The sequence below is a fragment of the Eublepharis macularius genome, chromosome 8 (genome assembly GCF_028583425.1).
Source record: "Eublepharis macularius isolate TG4126 chromosome 8, MPM_Emac_v1.0, whole genome shotgun sequence".
Taxonomy (NCBI): domain Eukaryota; kingdom Metazoa; phylum Chordata; class Lepidosauria; order Squamata; family Eublepharidae; genus Eublepharis; species Eublepharis macularius.
In genome coordinates, this window is record NC_072797.1 from 109072078 (window position 1) to 109091431 (window position 19354).

At 43.2% G+C, this 19354-nt stretch overlaps 1 protein-coding gene across 1 annotated transcript in view; it reads right to left on the reverse strand.

The window, feature by feature from the left end:
• MPDZ (multiple PDZ domain crumbs cell polarity complex component) overlaps positions 1–19354 on the reverse strand; it is a 128631-nt gene that overhangs the window by 95801 nt on the left and 13476 nt on the right. Inside the window, exons 4-7 of the mRNA XM_054987026.1 lie at positions 13266–13487; positions 12466–12605; positions 5683–5896; positions 185–313 (exon numbers count right to left, since the gene is read on the reverse strand). Of these exons, the coding sequence (XP_054843001.1) occupies positions 185–313; positions 5683–5896; positions 12466–12605; positions 13266–13487 (705 nt within the window). The remainder of the gene's footprint in view (positions 1–184; positions 314–5682; positions 5897–12465; positions 12606–13265; positions 13488–19354) is intronic.

Genomic DNA, 19354 nt, shown 5'->3' on the forward strand with positions numbered 1-19354 from the left:
CTGGAAAACCTCAATTGATTTATTACATTTATAATCTGTTTTGTTCCTTTCTAACTCAAGGCAGTCTCCACTGAGGCACTAAGATCTACTAAAATTCAGATAGGTTACGGTATTATGCCTCTTCAGATTATTCCCTTGAACCAGTCACATATCTGTCACTGATACTGAACTGCTAGAAAAATACCTGATCAGCTATTCCTCCTGGAAGGATGGTCTTAACTATCACTCCAGTTGATTTTCCACCCACTATCCCAAATCCTAGACCTGATCCATCATTCACCAACTCAATGGTCTCTACATGCTGCCAGTGAACCTGCAAAGACAGAAATTAAAAATAAGCTCATAAAACACTAAAAATAACATTGTTGTCCCCATTTCTAGTGCTACAGAACACAGATATTCATCAAGGCTTGTTTGCACACACCATATACTAAATATCTCTGCTGTGTGCCCATTTCCCCTCATGATCAATGTGCAAGGTTTTCTATTCCAAGTATATTTAACAGGAGATCAAACAGTATTTAGGATCCCAATTATTTAACATAGCATGAGTTCTAGGAATCATTATTTATTTTAGTTGATAAGAATGATCCTTCCCCATATCACATCACTGCAGAGGTAGGGGGAGAACCCTACTCCATTACAATCTTATATACTAACAGCCAAGTGGCTCTGACCTGAGAATATTTAAATTCAGAGACCAGAACCATGAAAGGACAAAATAGATCTTCCTACACACCTGAAAAATGCCCTGGGTTTACAGAAAAAAATGGAATCTAAAAAAAATAAAAATAAAAATTAGGGTGGTTGCTGTGGGTTTTCCGGGCTGTATTGCCGTGGTCTTGGCATTGTAGTTCCTGACGTTTCGCCAGCAGCTGTGGCTGGCATCTTCAGAGGTGTAGCACCAAAAGACAGAGATCTCTCAGTGTCACAGTTTCTTTGATCCAGTCGCACACTCTCAGCCTAACCTACCTCTCAAGCAAGGATAAAGTGAGGGCAAGAATAATGATGTAATCTGCTTTGGGTCCCCACTGTGGAGAAAGGCATTATAAAAATGATGTGAATTAAGAAATATAGGTGAAGATGAGGGTCAAATAAAAGGTAAGTTGTTTAGTGGGTTTGAAGAAGAGATATAGGGAAAAGTGAGCATATAGAGACTGGCAGGAGCAGGAAAAGAGGCAACAGTGTGGGGAAGGGGATACAGAGAAAAGTGAAGTATTTATCAAAGGAATTACTGATCAGATGGGAAAGCTTATGAAAAAGCATAACCTTCAAGCAGTATTCAGACCCACCCGAAAAATACAACAGATGCTACGATCAGCAAAAGACAGTAGAGACCCCCTTACCTCTGCAGGAGTATACCGTATACCCTGCAGCTGTGGACAAGTGTACATCGGGACCACAAAGCGTAGCATCCAGACAAGAATAAAAGAACATGAAAGACACTGCAGACTTGGACAACCTGAAAAATCAGCAGTGGCTGAACATAGTCTAACACAAACAGGGCACAGTATCTTATTCCAGGACACCAAAATACTGGACAACACTTCCAACTACTTTGTCAAACTGCACAGGGAAGCCATTGAAATTCACAAGCATAAGCAAAACTTTAGTAGGAAAGAAGAAGAATGAACAGAGCATGGTTTCCAGTTCTGAAAAACACCAGGCTAACAAAACACTCTACACCCGACAATAGCCCTGCGGAGAAGATTAGCACATCAAGCACCAATCCATATGCAAAAGAACCTCCTCAGGATACAGTGAAGCCTCCCGCCATTAGCATTCCACACCCTGGGAAACTCTTACAGGAGGACTCAGCTCAACCCCACCCCTCCTGAGTAGATACAAATGACCTGCCAACACCTTTTCCACACTGTGACACTGAGAGATCTCCGTCTTTTGGTGCTACACCTCTGAAGATGCCAGCCACAGCTTCTGGCGAAACGTCAGGAACTACAATGCCAAGACCACGGCAATACAGCCCGGAAAACCCACAACAACCATCGTTCTCCGGCCGTGAAAGCCTTCGACAATACATCGAACACCTCTACGGGGAGGAAACATTCCAACAGTCCCGGAGATTTGAAACACTTCAGAACAAGAAAGCACATCTACTCTGTTCTTTAACCTTTCTCCTACGCTGCAGGGACACAAGAACCATTCCATCTTTTCTCACAACAAAAAGAATCTTCAAAACCACACAGGCGAACCGCATTTATGACCGTCTAGAACAGGCCCTCTTACGTGAGAGAATCCACACTACCCGCAGAGAACTTGCTGCCACAGACAAGGAGCTATTTTGCCTGCATATCAACACCAGCCATAAAATGAGAAGTCAAGATTGGGACAAGGTCGATAACCTCACCTACAGGAAGATGGAACAAGTTTTTACCAACCACACATCCAGACAGAAGCAGAAGTTTAACAAACTACAGGAAAAAAGACAGACAAGCCCAATGCTCGACAATGCACACATTGTCATCAATCTGACAGACCGTCAACTCTCACCAGAAGAAACCTCCATCTTGGCAAAGGGAGGAAACTTTGCAGTCACCCCCACCAGAATTCCTGTGGAAGACATCATTGCAAATGTAGAAGCTGCCATTCGTCATCTACCTGAAGAGGAAGCTAAGGAAATAAGAGGAGAGACAGCCAGGATTCTACGAAAGGCAAAGCTTCCCACCAGCAATATAACATGCAAGGAGAGAAACGCCATCAAGACCCTCAATGCAGATCCAGACATCATCATTCTACCAGCTGATAAAGGCAATGCTACAGTGATCATGAAAACAGAGGAATACAAAAAGAAGATTAAGGAACTCCTGGACCCCTCCACCTACAAAAAACTAAAACGAGATCCCACCTGCAAAATCACCAGGCTAACAAATGCGCTGATCAAGAATTCCTCACTACATCCCAACACACACAGAAAACTATGCAAGACAGAAGCACAGCCACCTAGACTATATGGACTCCCTAAAATACATAAGGATTTAGTCCCACTCCGACCCATTGTGAGTGCCATTGGTTCACCAACATATGAATTAGCTAGACATCTGGCCGATCTCCTGCAGGACCACATCGGGAAAACCTCATCTTACATCAAAGATTCAGCAGATTTCATCAACAAAATCAGTTCTCTGAAACTCAATCCACAAGACATACTTGTCAGTTTTGATGTTGTATCCCTGTTTACCAAGGTTCCAGTAAAAGGCACTATTGCACTTATTAATCAGATTTTCCCAGAGGATGTAACAGCCTTATTCCATCATTGTCTGACAACCAGTTACTTCCAATGGGATAACGAATTCTATGAACAGATGGATGGGGTGGCCATGGGGAGCCCTCTCAGCCCAGTTATAGCAAACTTCTACATGGAACATTTTGAAAAAACAGCTCTAGAATCAGCACCCCACAAACCTAGTGTATGGTTTCGGTTTGTGGATGATACATTTATCATTTGGAGCCATGGGGAGGAAGAATTGATGGGGTTTTTGAATCATCTCAACAACATCCGCCTGAACATACAATTCACAATGGAGAAAGAAATCGAGGGAAAACTCCCATTCCTGGATACCTTGGTCATCAGCAAAGCAAACTTTCAGTTAGGCCACAAGGTCTACAGGAAACCAACTCACACTGATTGGTACTTACACAAAAACTCCAATCACCACCCCTGACAGAAAAGAGGCATAATGAAAACTTTAGTGGATCGTGCAAGATGGATAGGTGAGCCGCACTTTCTCAATGAGGAAATTAATCATCTAAACCACGCACTTCAGGCAAATGGCTACTCCAGAAATGAAATCCGAAGAGCAATCAAACCCAGGATGAATCAAACAACCAAGGAAAAACAGTCTCCTACAGGAAAAGTGTTTTTGCCATATATCAAAGGAATTACTGATCAGATGGGAGAGCTTATGAAAAAGCATAACCTTCAAGCAGTATTCAGACCCACCTGAAAAATACAACAGATGCTACGATCAGCAAAAGACAGTAGAGACCCCCTCACCTCTGCAGGAGTATACCGTATACCCTGCAGCTGTGGACAAGTGTACATCGGGACCACAAAGAGTAGCATCCAGACAAGAATAAAAGAACATGAAAGACACTGCAGACTTGGACAACCTGAAAAATCAGCAGTGGCTGAACATAGCCTAACACAAACAGGGCACAGTATCTTATTCCAGGACACCAAAATACTGGACAACACTTCCAACTACTTTGTCAGACTGCACAGGGAAGCCATTGAAATTCACAAGCATAAGCAAAACTTCAACAGGAAAGAAGAAACCTTAAGAATGAACAGAGCATGGTTTCCAGTTCTGAAAAACGCCAGGCTAACAAAACACTCTACACCCGACAATAGCCCTGCGGAAAAGATTAGCACATCAAGCACCAATCCATATGCAAAAGAACCTCCTCAGGATACAGTGAAGCCTCCCGCCATTAGCATTCCACACCCTGGGAAACTCTTACAGGAGGACTCAGCTCAACCCCACCCCTCCTGAGTAGATACAAATGACCTGCCAACACCTTTTCCACACTGTGACACTGAGAGATCTCCGTCTTTTGGTGCTACACCTCTGAAGATGCCAGCCACAGCTGCTGGCGAAACGTCAGGAACTACAATGCCAAGACCACGGCAATACAGCCCGGAAAACCCACAACAACCATCGGGGGGAGGAAGGCTTAAACCCCTTTCTACTTGCATAACAGTATAGATCAGAATTTGGGCACTATGCCCCTAATAACTGCATTTCACACACACACACAAGATAGGATCTCTAACCACAAAATCCCAGCATCTCATATAGCTTGGTCCTGGAACACAGCAGGAGGGGGAGATTGTCTGAAATGTACTCATTCAGTGCACATTAGACCAACTGTTTGTGCACCACCTACCTTGATTCCCTGCCTGGCTGCATCCTAAATACAGTGTACCTCAGCTTTGTACAGGTGCTATAATCTATACATGGGAAGGCAGATGTTGACAAAAAAAATCCAAGGTGCTAGTCACGTTTAGTGGCAGGCAGCATGTTTGCCAATGTAAGCGTTTTCCATGTCACAAAGGCTCTCTTTACCCATGTAGATAAGCTAAGCCTGTGGACTGTCTCCACCCCAGCACTCTGACTTCAGTGGGATGGGGATGACACTGGCCAATTCCAGACGACTAACCTGAAGGCGCTGCATGCCGCCATGTTCCGGATTGCGACGGGGAAAACGCGAAATATCGCGTTTTCTCGCGCGAGAAAACGCGATATTTCGCATTTTCCCCGTCGCGATCCGGAACATGGCGGCATGCAGCGCCTTCAGGTTAGTCGTCTGGAATCGGCCACTGTTAGGACCCTGTTAAAAACATTACAGTCCCCGCAGAAAAGCATCTGTATCAATGGCAGCTGTGTTGCTTGCACTGTGATATTGAATAGTTCTCACAATCTTGTATGTGCGCTGAAAGATCAAACCAAGAGCGTGGGAAGTTTCCTGTGCAGATGCAACTTTACTCAACTGTTTGCTTAAGCTGCAGGAAGAAGATATTGTACAAATATCTGTAACCTGAGGGAGAAAAATCTATTAATCTGCAAAAGTAAAAAGAGAGTAGCATTTAAACTGCAACCACCCACATGGTAATAAAAAAAGAAGACGTATTATTATTTTTCCTTGTGAGTATGATGTACTCACTGGATTGGAGTGAGCTGAGATTGTGCTAGCAGCCGATGGAGACCGAGAAACAACAGGGCTGATGAGCTGAGGCAAAGAGCCCCTAGCCACAACCAGCTGGACACTATCTTTTGCTTTCTGTAGGATGCCGATAGCCTGTTGATGTGTAATTGTTTGATCGAGGGCTTGCCTGTTTATAGCAAGAATTTGATCTGCTTCCTGCAGCCTTCCATCTCTGTTACAAGACATGTGAAGAGGAAAGAAATTAACAATAAATGTTGCCATCAAAATTACAACCATTTTGACAGGTTTTTTTTCCTAAAGTAGCTTCATTTAATCCTGTTTTTTTCCCCCTATTTTTTCAAGCCTTTTTTTTTAATCTTTCTCAGCAGTTTTGCCTTGAGCAGCTATCTTGGCACCCTGGTGATCAGCTCCCTTTGAAGCTAATCCCACTGCCGCTCTCGTCAAGCTTCACCCACAGCGAGCGCCTTCTCCCTGCACCTCCCCCCATCCAAGACTAAGCATATTACATGTGGATTGCCCCCAGCTTTCTCCAGATATAGCCTGGGAACCAAACTTTGCGCCTGCTGCTTCGCAGACCAAATGTTACATTCCATTCAACATTCAAGTACTGCATATTCATTCTTCCACACAGTTTACTTGCAAGAACACTTTCATTGAGACATAAGAAAGACATTAAAAACTCTAGTATTATTTATCACTCATGAAGTGCCTATCTTACAAAGTATGTTTCCTCCTTTGTATTTAACCCATTGCATATAAAATTGAATCTTTAAATTCTGGAGTGAAGAATGTATCATCAACTCACTTTCAGCCATATGTTCAAGCTGTAAGTCAAATTTGCACTTCTTTTGGGAGGGGAAGCTTAAATGTTCAGAATCTACCTAGGTAAAACACACTGGACACAAACAGCCAAAAGGAAACCCCATTAATTACAGTGGGAGAACTAAGAATGTGCTTAACTCTCTCCCACTGAAATCTATTACACTGAATAGTGATGAGCTCCAGCTAGATTGTGCACATTTATTTTGCACTTTGTTAAACTTCTCTGTGTGCGGAGGTGGGAAAAAGGGGGTTGGTTTTTTTTCACAATTTCTTATCTCCCACCCAACTTGAATGGGAGAAAGCCTGTTCATTATACTAGCAAGACACCAAAATGTTTTGATTCAGATTGCAGGACAAACACAATAAGTTGGTTCCCACCGGATAAGAACAGTACTGTGTTAAATCATTTTTTTAAACATGGGCCCCATTATTATCCAATTCAGAAATCAAAATGTGTCCCTGCATATTGTTCTGAACATAAGAACACAGATTGTTTGCATGGAAATGAAATTTTATAATGCAGCTCAGACAACAGGGTTGCACCTACCTGTAACTGTTGTTCATAGAGGTCTTCTGCGCAGGCACACATAGGACTGCACATGCGCAGGCCTGTCGACCAGGTTTTTTGTAGCTTTTTTTAACCACTACAGGGCGCTTGTTGTCTCCCAGAGCAGAAGCATGGCTGCTTTCCTGCTGAAACAGCCTATTCCCAGGAGGTGCAGTGCCCTCTACCCTCAGTTCCTCATTTGTCGCCATAAGTATAAAGGGCACTCAGTGAGAAATGAGGGAGGGTATGTATGCCTGCACAGAAGACTTCAATGAACAACAGTTACAGGTAGGTGCAATCCTGTTTTCATTGTTGGTCTTCTATACAGTTCTACATGGGAATTTAACAAGCTTCTTACCTGGGCCCTTTTCACACTACTTACCTGCTCCCGGAACGTTGTGAAATATCGCACAAAAACCGCGGCAGATAGCGTCTTCTTGAGAGAGTTTTGCACGACGTTCCGGGAGCAGGTAAGTAGTGCAAAAAGGGTCCGGGCCAGTGGAACTTGCTCTTCACTGGAATAATGATTGCAGCACCGCCGTGCCCACTGCTGTCTCTTTTCTGTCAAGAACATCTAGGGCCTTACAAAGGTGTCTACTGACAACCAGTCTGCTGCTTTATAGATGTCCTGTAGAGGAACTCCTTTCAAGAGCTCTGTCAACATCGCTTGCAACCTAGTAGAATGTGCATGCACTTCTAGGAGATAAGGTAGGTTGGCAATTACATTGATTAGTTTGATTGCCTCTACTACCCATCTTGCAATGGTCTGTGCACTTGCATGTTTCCTTTTATGAGGTCCAAAATAGCAAACAAATAATTGGTTGTCTATCCTAAAGTCCTTTGTATGATTGAGATAAAACAATATTGTCCTTCTTACATCTAACGTGTGTTGGGCCCTTTCTGCTTCACCAGTACGGTTTGGAAAGAAAACCGGTAATGTTATTTCCTTTGTTGTGTAGAACTCTGATGCTACCTTTGGCAGGAATTCCAGTCTTGGCCTTAGGACAACCTTTTTTGTATGCATCTTGAAAAAAGGTTCCTCTATGTATAGAGCTGCTAGTTCGCTAACCGTCCTGGCTGATGTTATTGCCACTAGCATAGCCACCTTCATTGTTAGCATTTTTAAATGACAGGTGGCTAGGGGTTCAAAAGGTTTTAACCTAGTCCACACTAACTGCAATGACCATTGCGGTATGATTCTCCTGGTTGGGGGGAACATGTTACCCAGACCTTTCGTGAACAGTTTTGAGGTGTAATGGAGAACACCGTCCTTGTGTCAACTGGCATATGGAACGCTGTAATAGCAGCTAAATAGACCTTCATTGAAGAATGGGAAAGTCCTTTACAGTTTCAGAAGGAATTCAAGGACTTTTGCTAGGAAATAATTAACTGGGATAATATTCCTTTCTGTTGCCCAATTCACAAATTTTTCCCATCTGAATGCATAGGATAAATAGTCTTTTGGCATTTAGTATGACCTCTGCTACTACAGCAGAGAGGTGTCCTATGGATTCAGTAGCCAAGTTGTCAGCATGAGTTTATCTACAGCATGATGTTGTGCCTCTTGCCACATTATCAGGTCTGGTTCTCTGAGCAGATGGTGAAATGTTTGGTTCATCGTTTTGTATAAACAATGGAAACCATGGTTGTTTGGGCCAGAACAGGATCACCCACTATCGCTCTTGTACCCTCTGCCTGCATCTTGCTTATCATGCTGGATATCAGAGGGATTGGAGGAAAAGCATAAAAGAAGTTTCCTGATTAGGTAATCTGGAAAGCATCCCCTAGAGAGTTTGGTTTTTGGCCACCCCTTGAGCAAAACAATGGTTTTTTTCCAGTTCACTCTTGTGGCAAACAAGTCTATTTCTGGGAAATTCTATTTTTGGAACACTGGCATGATGTAAGGGTCCTTGATGGACCATTCATGTGTGTTTGCACCAATCCTGCTTAGTCTGTCTGCGATAATGTTGTCGGCACCAGGGATGTGCACTGCTTGCAAGTGAACCCCGTGTTTGACAGCCTAGTCCCATAGGGCCATGGCTTCTAGACACAAGGACCGAGATATTGTCCCCCCCCCTTTGTTCAAATAAAACATAGCTGTGTAGTTGTCTGTTAGAACTTGCACATTCTTGCCTTCCACCACATCCGAAAAGGTAATTAAGGCATAATGTATAGCTCTCAGAGTATATTAATGTGTAAGGTCAGTTCATCCTCTGTCCATGTCCTGTGGGCTGTATTCCCCACAATGTGCACCCCACCCTAACGTGAATGCATCTGTGGCAATGTTCACTTCTGTGTGGACTGATCCGAAGGGTACCACTTCCATCAAATGATTGTCCACAAGCCACCAGTTCAGGCTTCTAAGTACCGCTCTAGGGATGTTAAACTTCTTTTCCTGTGCATGTACTATGGCACAGAAAGCATATATAAACCATAGCTGCAATTCCCTCATGTGTAATCTAGCTAAAGGGATTACAGCTGTAGTGGATGCCATCAGATCTAATAACATCTGTATCTTCCTTGCAGATTGGAATCTGCACCTCAGGAAGGTTCTAACCATGCCTTTCAGTTTATGGACACTTTCTATAGGTAAGAAAGCTTTGTTTAATGAGGCATCGGCATCCAGAACAGCACCTATGAACTGCACTCTCTTAGAAGATATTCTTTTATATTTCTTATGGTTCATGATGAGTCCCAGATTTGAACAGGTTTGCAGTGTTAGTTCCACTTGTCTCCATAAATCATGTCTGGAGTGGGCTGAGATGAGCCAATCATCTAGGTAGGGGTGTATAGAACAGCCTAAGGTGATTAAACACCAGGCTGAATGAAAAGAGCACAGCCTGTCACCAAATAGCAGCTTTTGTTTTGCACTAGTCAGAATTGCTTTGGACCCTGAATTTGCTCTTTGTTAGGATGAGATTGAGAGCCATGCCTGGGCCTGTGTGGTTGCTTCTTCCTAGGGAAGCTCCCTTGCTACTCTGCTAAGGACGATTTTGAGGATACACGTAGCTTTGCTAGCGCTGGTCTGGTACTGTCTACTACGGTAGTATTGTTGATGCTTGAATTGTGGTTTGCTAGGTCCTTGCTGGGTCGATGGGAGGATGCCGTATAATCTCGCTGTTTGCCTGTCCTTCCTTTTTTGGGGACAAATAATCATCCGATTTCTCAGAGAACACTGAACAGCCCTTGAAAGGAAGGTCCTCCACTTTATTATAGGTCTCTCTGGGTAGAGCTGTGGACCTCAACAACATGTGTCTCCTGAGAACAATGGCCAAAGTTAACACTCTAGTTGAAGAGTCCACCGCATTCCTGCCCGTATTGATCTGCTGCCTCGCCCGGCATAGGGCCTCTTCTCTGATGACCTTAATTAGAGATTTTTAATACGTGCCCATCATGGTGGCATAATTGGCGATCTTGAGGTTGAGCGCACTCGATGAATAGATCTTTTGACTGATGCCATCCAATTTCCTTCCCTCCTTGTCTGACAGTGTAGAGTGTGGACCTTGCCATTGTTTTGACTGCATCTCCTCAGTGACTAGCGAGGAGGGAGGAGGGTGCAATGAGAGGAAAGGACAGGAGTCGTCCTTAGTCTTTTTGGTCGTAGGTGTATTGGAAGCCGGCTTCTCACAGAGAGTCCCACAACTTAGTTTCACAAAGCCCTCTATGACTGGGAATGTCATGCCCTGAGTATAGGTGCTGCAAAATATTGTCTTTGGTTCTAAGCTCTGAGGATGTGATATCAATCTTAAAGCCTTGGTCATCCTCAGCAGCTGTTCCAAGTGATCTAAAATCATCAGTGGGAGATGTTTCACCCACATCACCCAGAGCCTTGTCAGAGGACAGGTCCAACAGACCGCTCAGGCTAGCTTCTCTGCTGTATATGTTAGGTTCTGGTTCTGAAAGTTGGAAAGCTATCACAGAACCTCAGATGGAATGTGGTTGCCTTCCTGACCTGTAGATCCTTGTGTGAGGTGATAGATTCAGTGTGGCAAGTCTCTCCTAGGTTCACCCCATACTGCAGTGGTGTGCCCTGGTGGAACCATGGGTAACATCCATGAGAGCAAAATCGCTCCGACTGAATGAGACGGAAGGTCTTATGCATTCCTAACTCTCTTAGGATTTCTCCTTCCTCAGAGGAGAGGGTAGAATGGGTCCTGGGTCTGGCTGACAGTGTCCTAGGAGGCTCCAGCATCTCGACATCAGAGACATGCCAGTTGATGAGTGCTTTAGGCTTGGTGGTGTCCTTCTTGGACAGATGCTTGGTCTTTGACTGAGCCTTCTTCCTTGGGGACTTTATTGGGGCAGACTCTTGAGCCTCGAGGGCTATTGGATCCATTCACATTGCTTGGGTCAGTAGTTGTGTTAACACCATAGGCAGAATTGGTTCCTTCAACTTCAACTGTTGGATCTGAGATGACAATGGATCCAAGCAGGTAGGTTTCAGTTTTCAGTTCCTAGTGGAATCCTATAGGCTCGACATCTCTCGGGAGATGGCTGGAAGTCAGATCTGAGTTGCCGTCAGTTCCAACGGGCTGGGCTGTCATCGGGGCCATAGTTGGAACCAATTGATCTGCGGAATTGTTGACCGAAGCCGATTTAGAGACCTTCAGATTAGAGCTCAATACTGTGAGTGCCCAATCCCAAAGGGCTGCTTTCAGCTGGGTGGCCCTTTCTGTACACACTTTTGTTGTAAAGCCCTGGCAGAATTTGCAAGTCTGGGTATTATGCCCCTCACCCAGGCATATGAGACAAAGAAAATGACCATCAGTTTTGGTCATCTTAGTGTTGCATTGGGTGAAACATTTGAATAAGGCTTTTTCAGCCATTACTCATGACAAACTTTCTTTCTAGGTGGAGATGAGAAACAAATGCTGATTCTCAAGGATGATTGTTACAGAACCTCGAAAGAGGAACTGAGGGCGTCACACCTCCTGGGAATAGGCTGTTTCGGTGGGAAAGCATCTACACTTGCACTCTGGGAGGCGACGAGTACCCTCTAGTGGTTAAAGCTACACAAAACCTCCAGTTGGTAGGCCTCCACATGCTCAGTCCCATGTGGGACTGCACAGAAGACCAACAATGAACATGTACTTTTTCATATTTACTGAAATATACAAATAAAATATAAATAACTAAATAAAAGACGTAAGCCATTTAAATAGATGATAAAAACCTACTCCAATTGGTACTGGTTCCCAATGGTTTCAGAGAAAGATCTTTCCTAACACCTTCTACCTGAGGTCCTTTAGTAAGAGATGCTGCAGATTGAACCTGGTACCTTCTGCATGCTATGCATGTACTATACCACCAAATCTCAATCCCTCTCCATCATTCATGATTCATAGCTGTATTCCTCTTATGAGTTGTTTCCATCCCAAAAATATGAAGGAAGTTGGTATCAGCAATCTCACCTGTGTGCCACACTCCCATCTTGAATCTCCTGCACAAATATGCCCAGTTCACCTCTGTATTCACTCTTCAGACCAACGACACTAAAACCAAGGCCGCCACTTGGAGGCTTCACAAGCTCTATGGTCTCAACAAGGCGTCCCTGTTAGCAAACACAATGAGTAAGTAAGTACCACTTTGAACAAAATTCAAATGTAACTCTAGGGAAGTGACTGAAAACTTCATGTATATTCAGTAACACACTTTAAAATAATATAGGTTATACAGAGATGGTTACCTTCTATCATTTGAATGCCAAATTTCGTGGCCATTTTCCACAGAAAACCCATGGAAAGATAACTCATTATATGATGTTAGAACAGGATAAAAAATTAAAAATGCAAGAAATAAATAACAAATAAAACAGGTCTGGTGCAGACTAACAAACAGATCCTGCATCCCCATGAAAGGTGAACAGGGGCATCCCATGGGCTAAAACACACTCGTTTTCCCTCGTGTACAGGCATTTTTCACTGTGTTTGTTCAAAGGAAACAACAGCTAGTTTTAACTCTGCACCCTAATTTTTGTTAACAATAGCATTTGCCAAACCAAAATTTGCAATCATGACTAGATGCAGATTTGTCACTTGTGGTTTGGACTATTTATGCTTACCGTTAACATCAGTACAGACATAACATTCATCACAGAGGAGAAGGGAAACAAGAGGAACATGCAAACTCATAGAAAGCTTTCAATCTCTTTATGGTTGAGCAACAGGGCAAAGTGTCAAACAATGGATTAATCCCAAGTACGACATCTTACCTGTGCCATACTTCTGATCAATAATTCAAATTCATCACTGGAGGACTTTCCATTAATCTGAGGGGTAATAGACTGTACAGCTACTCCTGGCCCACCAGAAAGGTTGCCATTTTGTTGAGCCAAAAGATAGGATTCATTATGGAGTGAAGAACCTATGATAGCACTATGATGGGGCAGCTGCAGGAGGTCACCAGTTGAGGGCACTGAAGGTGCAGCATTTCCCTAAAAATTGTATGAAATGTTGTTGCATTTTAGTTGGAAAAGCAAAGAAAAACAAACCATCACCAAATGTTAGCCCCTCAAGACTGGGTTAAAATATTGTAGATGATAGAAGCCCAGCATAATAAAATATGGTACAGAGTAGTAGCATGAAAGTTGTCATTCAGATGCAACAATTCCACAGGTACTGTACAGATAGGAGCTTCTTTCTATGAAATACTTCCCTTCCCCCTTCAATATTAGTGATTGTTCAGCCACTGGACAAGCAGATATTCAAGTGTACATTTCTATCAGTATGGCCTTTGCGAAATTAAAACACAAGGATCTTTGGTGATTCTGTTTATTTCCATACTGAACAGTTTTCTTTTAACTTGCCTTCAACCTTTATTATACCTCCTTCTTATGTTACCTTAAACTTTTACCTCAGGAGGGCCCTGGTCACAACCAACACTCCTTTTTCTTTCACAGACCTTCAGGCGTTCTCTACTTTACCCAAGCTTTTACCTTCTGAACACCTTCCTTTGAGGGTTTGAATCCCAGTTAACGCCACCTATTGAGTTTTCCTTGCTTGTGTTACTTGTATATAATTTCCTCCCAAAAGGTTTTTGCTGCCAACAAAAGCTTTCACCTTAGATCTCTTCCATTTAACTGATATTATACGATGGCTTTGCTAAAAATGATAGCATGACAGAATGGTCAGTGGGTGGGGGAGGCTGTGAAGTAAAAACCGGATCCTATATTTCAGATGAATCAAGCTTATTTTTTAAAACCAGAAATAGAATTTATTCGTAAGTACATATGTGGGATGGTTGCAGAGTAATGAAAAGCATATTGGTTTCAGAATATGTTCATAAACTTGGTGGTTTCAAAATCTTACATACTAAGAGCCAAGAGGCCCTGATGTGAGGATACTTAAATCCAGAAACTGGAGCCATGAATGGACAAGACAGAAAAATGCCCAAGGTTTGCAGAGAAATCTGAAATCTACAAAACAAAACAAAAAAATCGGGAAGTTAAAGAAATTCCAAAATGATAAAAGGAACTCTTGTAGCTTTAACCAGAGGCTCTCAGTGGCTGTTACTAGGCAACCATAACAAGTATTCCAGACTTGGTTTCTGTCAGTAAAAGGAAGGGGGAGGGGCAAGACCCTTGCAAGAGGATTCATTGGGGCCAGACGCAGAAGCAACCACCAGGTGACCTGATACCACATGACTTGCATGACTCACCCAGGCCTAGCTGCTTGCTACTGTTCAACAGAAGACCCCCCCCCCCATCCTCACCCAAAGCCAGCGTAATGTAGTGATTAGAGTTTCAGAGTTGGATCCAGGATCCAGGTTTGAATTTGCACTCTGCAAATCACACACTCCAGTCACACATTCTCAGCCTAACCTAACTTTCGGGGTTGTTGTGAGGATTATATGGAGGTAAGGAGAATGATGTAAACTGCTTTGGGTCCCCATCCTGGAGAAAGGCAGTATATAAATGAAGTAAATTAAGATGAGGGCAGATAACAGGTAAATTGTTTAGCAGATTTGAAAGAGAGAAGGGTGTAGGGAAAGGTGAGCACATGGAGGCTGCCAGATGGAGGGAAAGAGGGGAAAATGTGGGGAAGGAAATACAGGAACAGTGAAGAACTTCCGGCAGGTCCTTGCAGGTTCTCCATCATCCAAGTAGACCTGGCTCAGCTGGTACCACACAACTGGGCCACAGGGGAGAGGCTGCTGAGGGAGAAGGGGGGAAAGGTGAAGACGGGCAGACAATGGTGGGCAGGAAAGAAGGAAGGAAGCAGGAAAGGGGGGGAGAGACTATGGTGGGGGGAGGAAGGAAAAGAGGACATGGTGGGAGAAGGGGCTATGAGATATCCCTCACAAGTCCTTGCGGGTCCCTACCTGTAGCTATATATTCTTAAAGGCATATTTGCAGACCCAATCAAAACTACTCATTTTCCACACAGCTCTTCACTGACAAAATAATTTCCTCACCCACACAGACACAGACTGTCTCTCAGTCTCCAGATTGCCAGACCTAGACAGAATCAGTGAACTAACAGAGAGACACACAGACTGACCCAGGCTTCCATACAGTTTGCTTGACTGAGACCGAATGAGACCCTTTCAGGCTTCTACATAGTTCACCTGACATAGGCAGAATGAGACCCTTTCAGGCTTCCATACAGTTTGCCTGACTTAGAATGAGTACTTTCCCTCAGCACTCAGAATAAAACCTGCAGTTCACTCTGCCCCCAGTTACCATCCAATCATAGCACTCTCCATTCACCTCCTTCTTTCCTCCTTCTTTCCTTGGAGACCTACACTTCTATATGTTTACTTCTAACCACAGTAAACATATATTCAAAACTCCTAGTAATGCACAGAAATAAAATACACAAATTTATTTACATGCAAAACATAACAATGAGTTTGAAAAAAAATGTTGCCAGTCAAATCAAAGGGTCTTATAGATACTTAACCTGGGCTGGACTGTATCGAGGACTAGTGAAATTTTATGTTGCAAAAGCTGATCCCAGAAACTACAAATGAGTAAGAGGGAAAGGTCATTCCACAACAGATTAGGGATTCTTTTTGTCTCACTCCCTATCAGAGACAGGATACCAGGCAAGATGGATTACTGTTCTCTTAAGGAGATTAAGAGCTGCCTTTCTTGGAATAGAAAATAAAGACAAGGCTTCACTGGTTTTACAAGTCAAAGCTCTTGAAGACTATTAAAATAATGTCTCTCCTTTCTTTTAGGAAATAACACAGAAGTCCACCTAACTCAAAGACTCAGAAATAGTTTTAGCAAGAAGAAGCATCTCTTATGCACCTCCAAAACCCCAAAGGAAAATGAGAGGTGTTTAGTATCCTGGTACGACTTTATATCAATTATAGAAAAGAGGAATGGAAACAATCTTAAATTGGTCAAGCCTAGAGGACTGCAAGACTTTTACGATTTTTTATAAGACTTTAGTGCGGACTATGGCAGAATACTGATGTATTATTGACTACTAACCTGTCCATAGTAATTGATAGTGGCACTCTACTCTAATGATCTTTATTTTTAAAGCTAATTAAATAAATTGAGTTGCATGTTCAAAGAAGATTAGCTTAATGTGAAAAGACTATGTCAGACAAAGTGGCTTCTGGCTCCTGCTCACAAATTGCTGGGTACAAAATGCGGAAATAAAACCAGCCTAAACAAGAAAATGACTTCAATTGTCTTATATATATGAAAAAGAGTATGTTAGCACTAAATGTCCATAATGTAGTTTTGAAGATATGAAACATGTAAAAAGTATCATCTCATACAGGGTGCATCCCTGGATACATGTACATTTGGTTATTTCTACAGGATTGTCTAGTGGTTTAAATGCATGCTACCAATGTTACCTTGCCTCTGAGCAACACTATGAGAAAGGCATATGAGGAGACAGCTACTTGTACAAGGTTATTCCATGAGCTCCAAAGCCATACAAGGATCTGAAACTGTGAATCTTTTCTTACTGTGCTATTTTGAGTCCAGTTAGGATTTCCACCATCACCACCAGTAGTTTGAACAGGGCAACAGGCAAAAACTGAACGAGTACAGCTTTCCTGTTCACAAAGATGCAACACAAGGAGAGGCTAACATCAGTTAAAGGTACAAAGGCTCAACTGATTCTTGTTGGCATCATTTGCATAGCCCCTAAGTGGCAATGGTGCTGCTTACCTCTGGCACAAAATCAGTATATGTGCAAATGCCAAAACTACAAGAGAAGAGCTACCTGCGTATATTTTTCTCTCCCAATCACCACCTGGCCAAAAGGGATAATACTAGTGATGAGGAAAGGGCCTTTGGCATTGCTCCCTCCCACAGGACTGCAGTATTTACCCATCTAGTTTGGTGACATGAATCACACCATGGGAAGCATGAGTGTGATTTTACATAAATGATGCTGATGTAGTTTGTGGATGTTGCAACAATTTCTCCCTTTCTGCAAGTCTGATTCAAGTTTACATGACTTTAGTCACTGACTTCAAACTACCTGAAAATGTAGTTTTCAGTACCATGACATTTCCCTGGTATAATATTTCAGTTGCATTACAGTAAATCAAGACTGGCTTCCAAGGACCAAAACTAACATGATGAAGACCACAGATCTTGGGTTGTCTGTAAAAGCTAAACAAGAGGAGCATGCAGATCCAGTTCGGATTTGGGCCACATAGAGACGACAGAGTCGGTTCCACCCTTCAACTTTGGCATTGGGTTTACCCAGCCTTGCATTATTAGCACTTCCAAGAGATTTTTTTATAAAAAACCCTCCCCTGGCTTTTTGGGCCATGCACACCTGTCTGCCTTTTAAAGATTAATGGAGATCTATGATTTTAGGCAAGTCTCTTTTGGTGCTGAGTCTTTCTAAGAAAAATAATGAGTGAATAACAGAAGTCTTCAATGATAGTTCTCATAACTGGGACCTCGTGTTTTTCACTTTGATACGACACATCCAAAGTAGTTTGCCACAAACGATAGATACTTTCTGCAGTTATAAGGAGTCTTTTTTTTCACTGCATATAAACTGTTCTGTTTTACACCAATAAAGCCACCATAACAGTATCACAAGGTAGCTTTATAGGAATGTGATTATGTACGTGCTGTATAAAGAGAATATTGGTTTGTTTTATAAATGGCTTTATGCTAATTTATCACAATTGCTTTTCCCTTTACTGTATATAACATCTGTGATATTGGCATAATTTGGCAGGAAATGAAAAAATTATCTGATGCCACAATGTAAGATAAAAGTGTACATTGGGTAGTACAGTTAAATTTACATTGCAATCAAATGCTACTTTCAGTTGGTGGTTTGAAATGATACCTAATTTTAAAAAGTCTACTTCAGTTGCATTTGTGATGCATCAGCATTTTAGGCAACAGAAATCAGCATCAGTGCTTATTTTTAAAAGTCTTCACATTCCTGGTTGTGTTTAAAAACAGCACAAAGATGCAAATGTCTCCTCCATGCATCTCCTTTCCTACTACTATGACTGCAAGTAGCTGCCGTAGAAGCAACTGTGTCTAAACCACCAAATAAAAAGTGGAATCAGTTCTGAGTGGCTTCAGCACTGAAGAAGCACTGAAGATGTTCTATACGATCAGCTCTCTCAAGCCTCAGCGACCGTGTAGAGACACCTCCACACGGAGGCATTTTCAGCAGCTCCTAAGGAGGCTCTATTATGAGTAGGGGTGTGCACTTCAGGTATCCAATTCGGGTAAAATACCCGAATCAGGCCCTATTTGGAAAGCTTTGGTATTTCCGAATCAAAGCTTCTAAAAACATTCGTAATGCTTCAGGAAGCTTTGGGGTCTCAGGGGTTAAGATTAAGGGGCCCTTTCACAAGTGGCAGGGCCCTTTAAACTTCAGCTAGCAGGGAGGGGGAATTTCCAGCTGAAGTTTAAAGGGCACTGCCGCTGGCAAGCGGCAGGAAAGGGCCCTTTAAACTTTCCTATTCCCCACCCTTACCCCTCCCACCGCCCACTTAACTGGCATCGTGCTGAAGGAGGAGACCCTCCTGCCTTCCCACTGGCATCTGGTGGCAGCAGCCCTTTCTGCCAGCCAGCTGGCTGCGCCAAGCACGGCTGCGTGGCAGTGGTGGTGGGAAGGCCCTCTCTGCTGGCCAGCTGACTGCGTCGGCTGCGCCGGTGGTGGGGAAAGCCTTCCGCCCATGTGGCCACAGTGGCAAGCCGCAGTGGCAGCAAAGGCCTTCTCCGCCGGCCAGCTGGCCAGTGCGGCTGTGGCTCCAGCCTTCCGCCTAGCCAGGTAAGTGGGGTGGAGGATGGGGGTGGGGGATGGGGTTTAAGGGTGGGAGTTTAAGAGTGGGGTGGGCCTCCCCCTC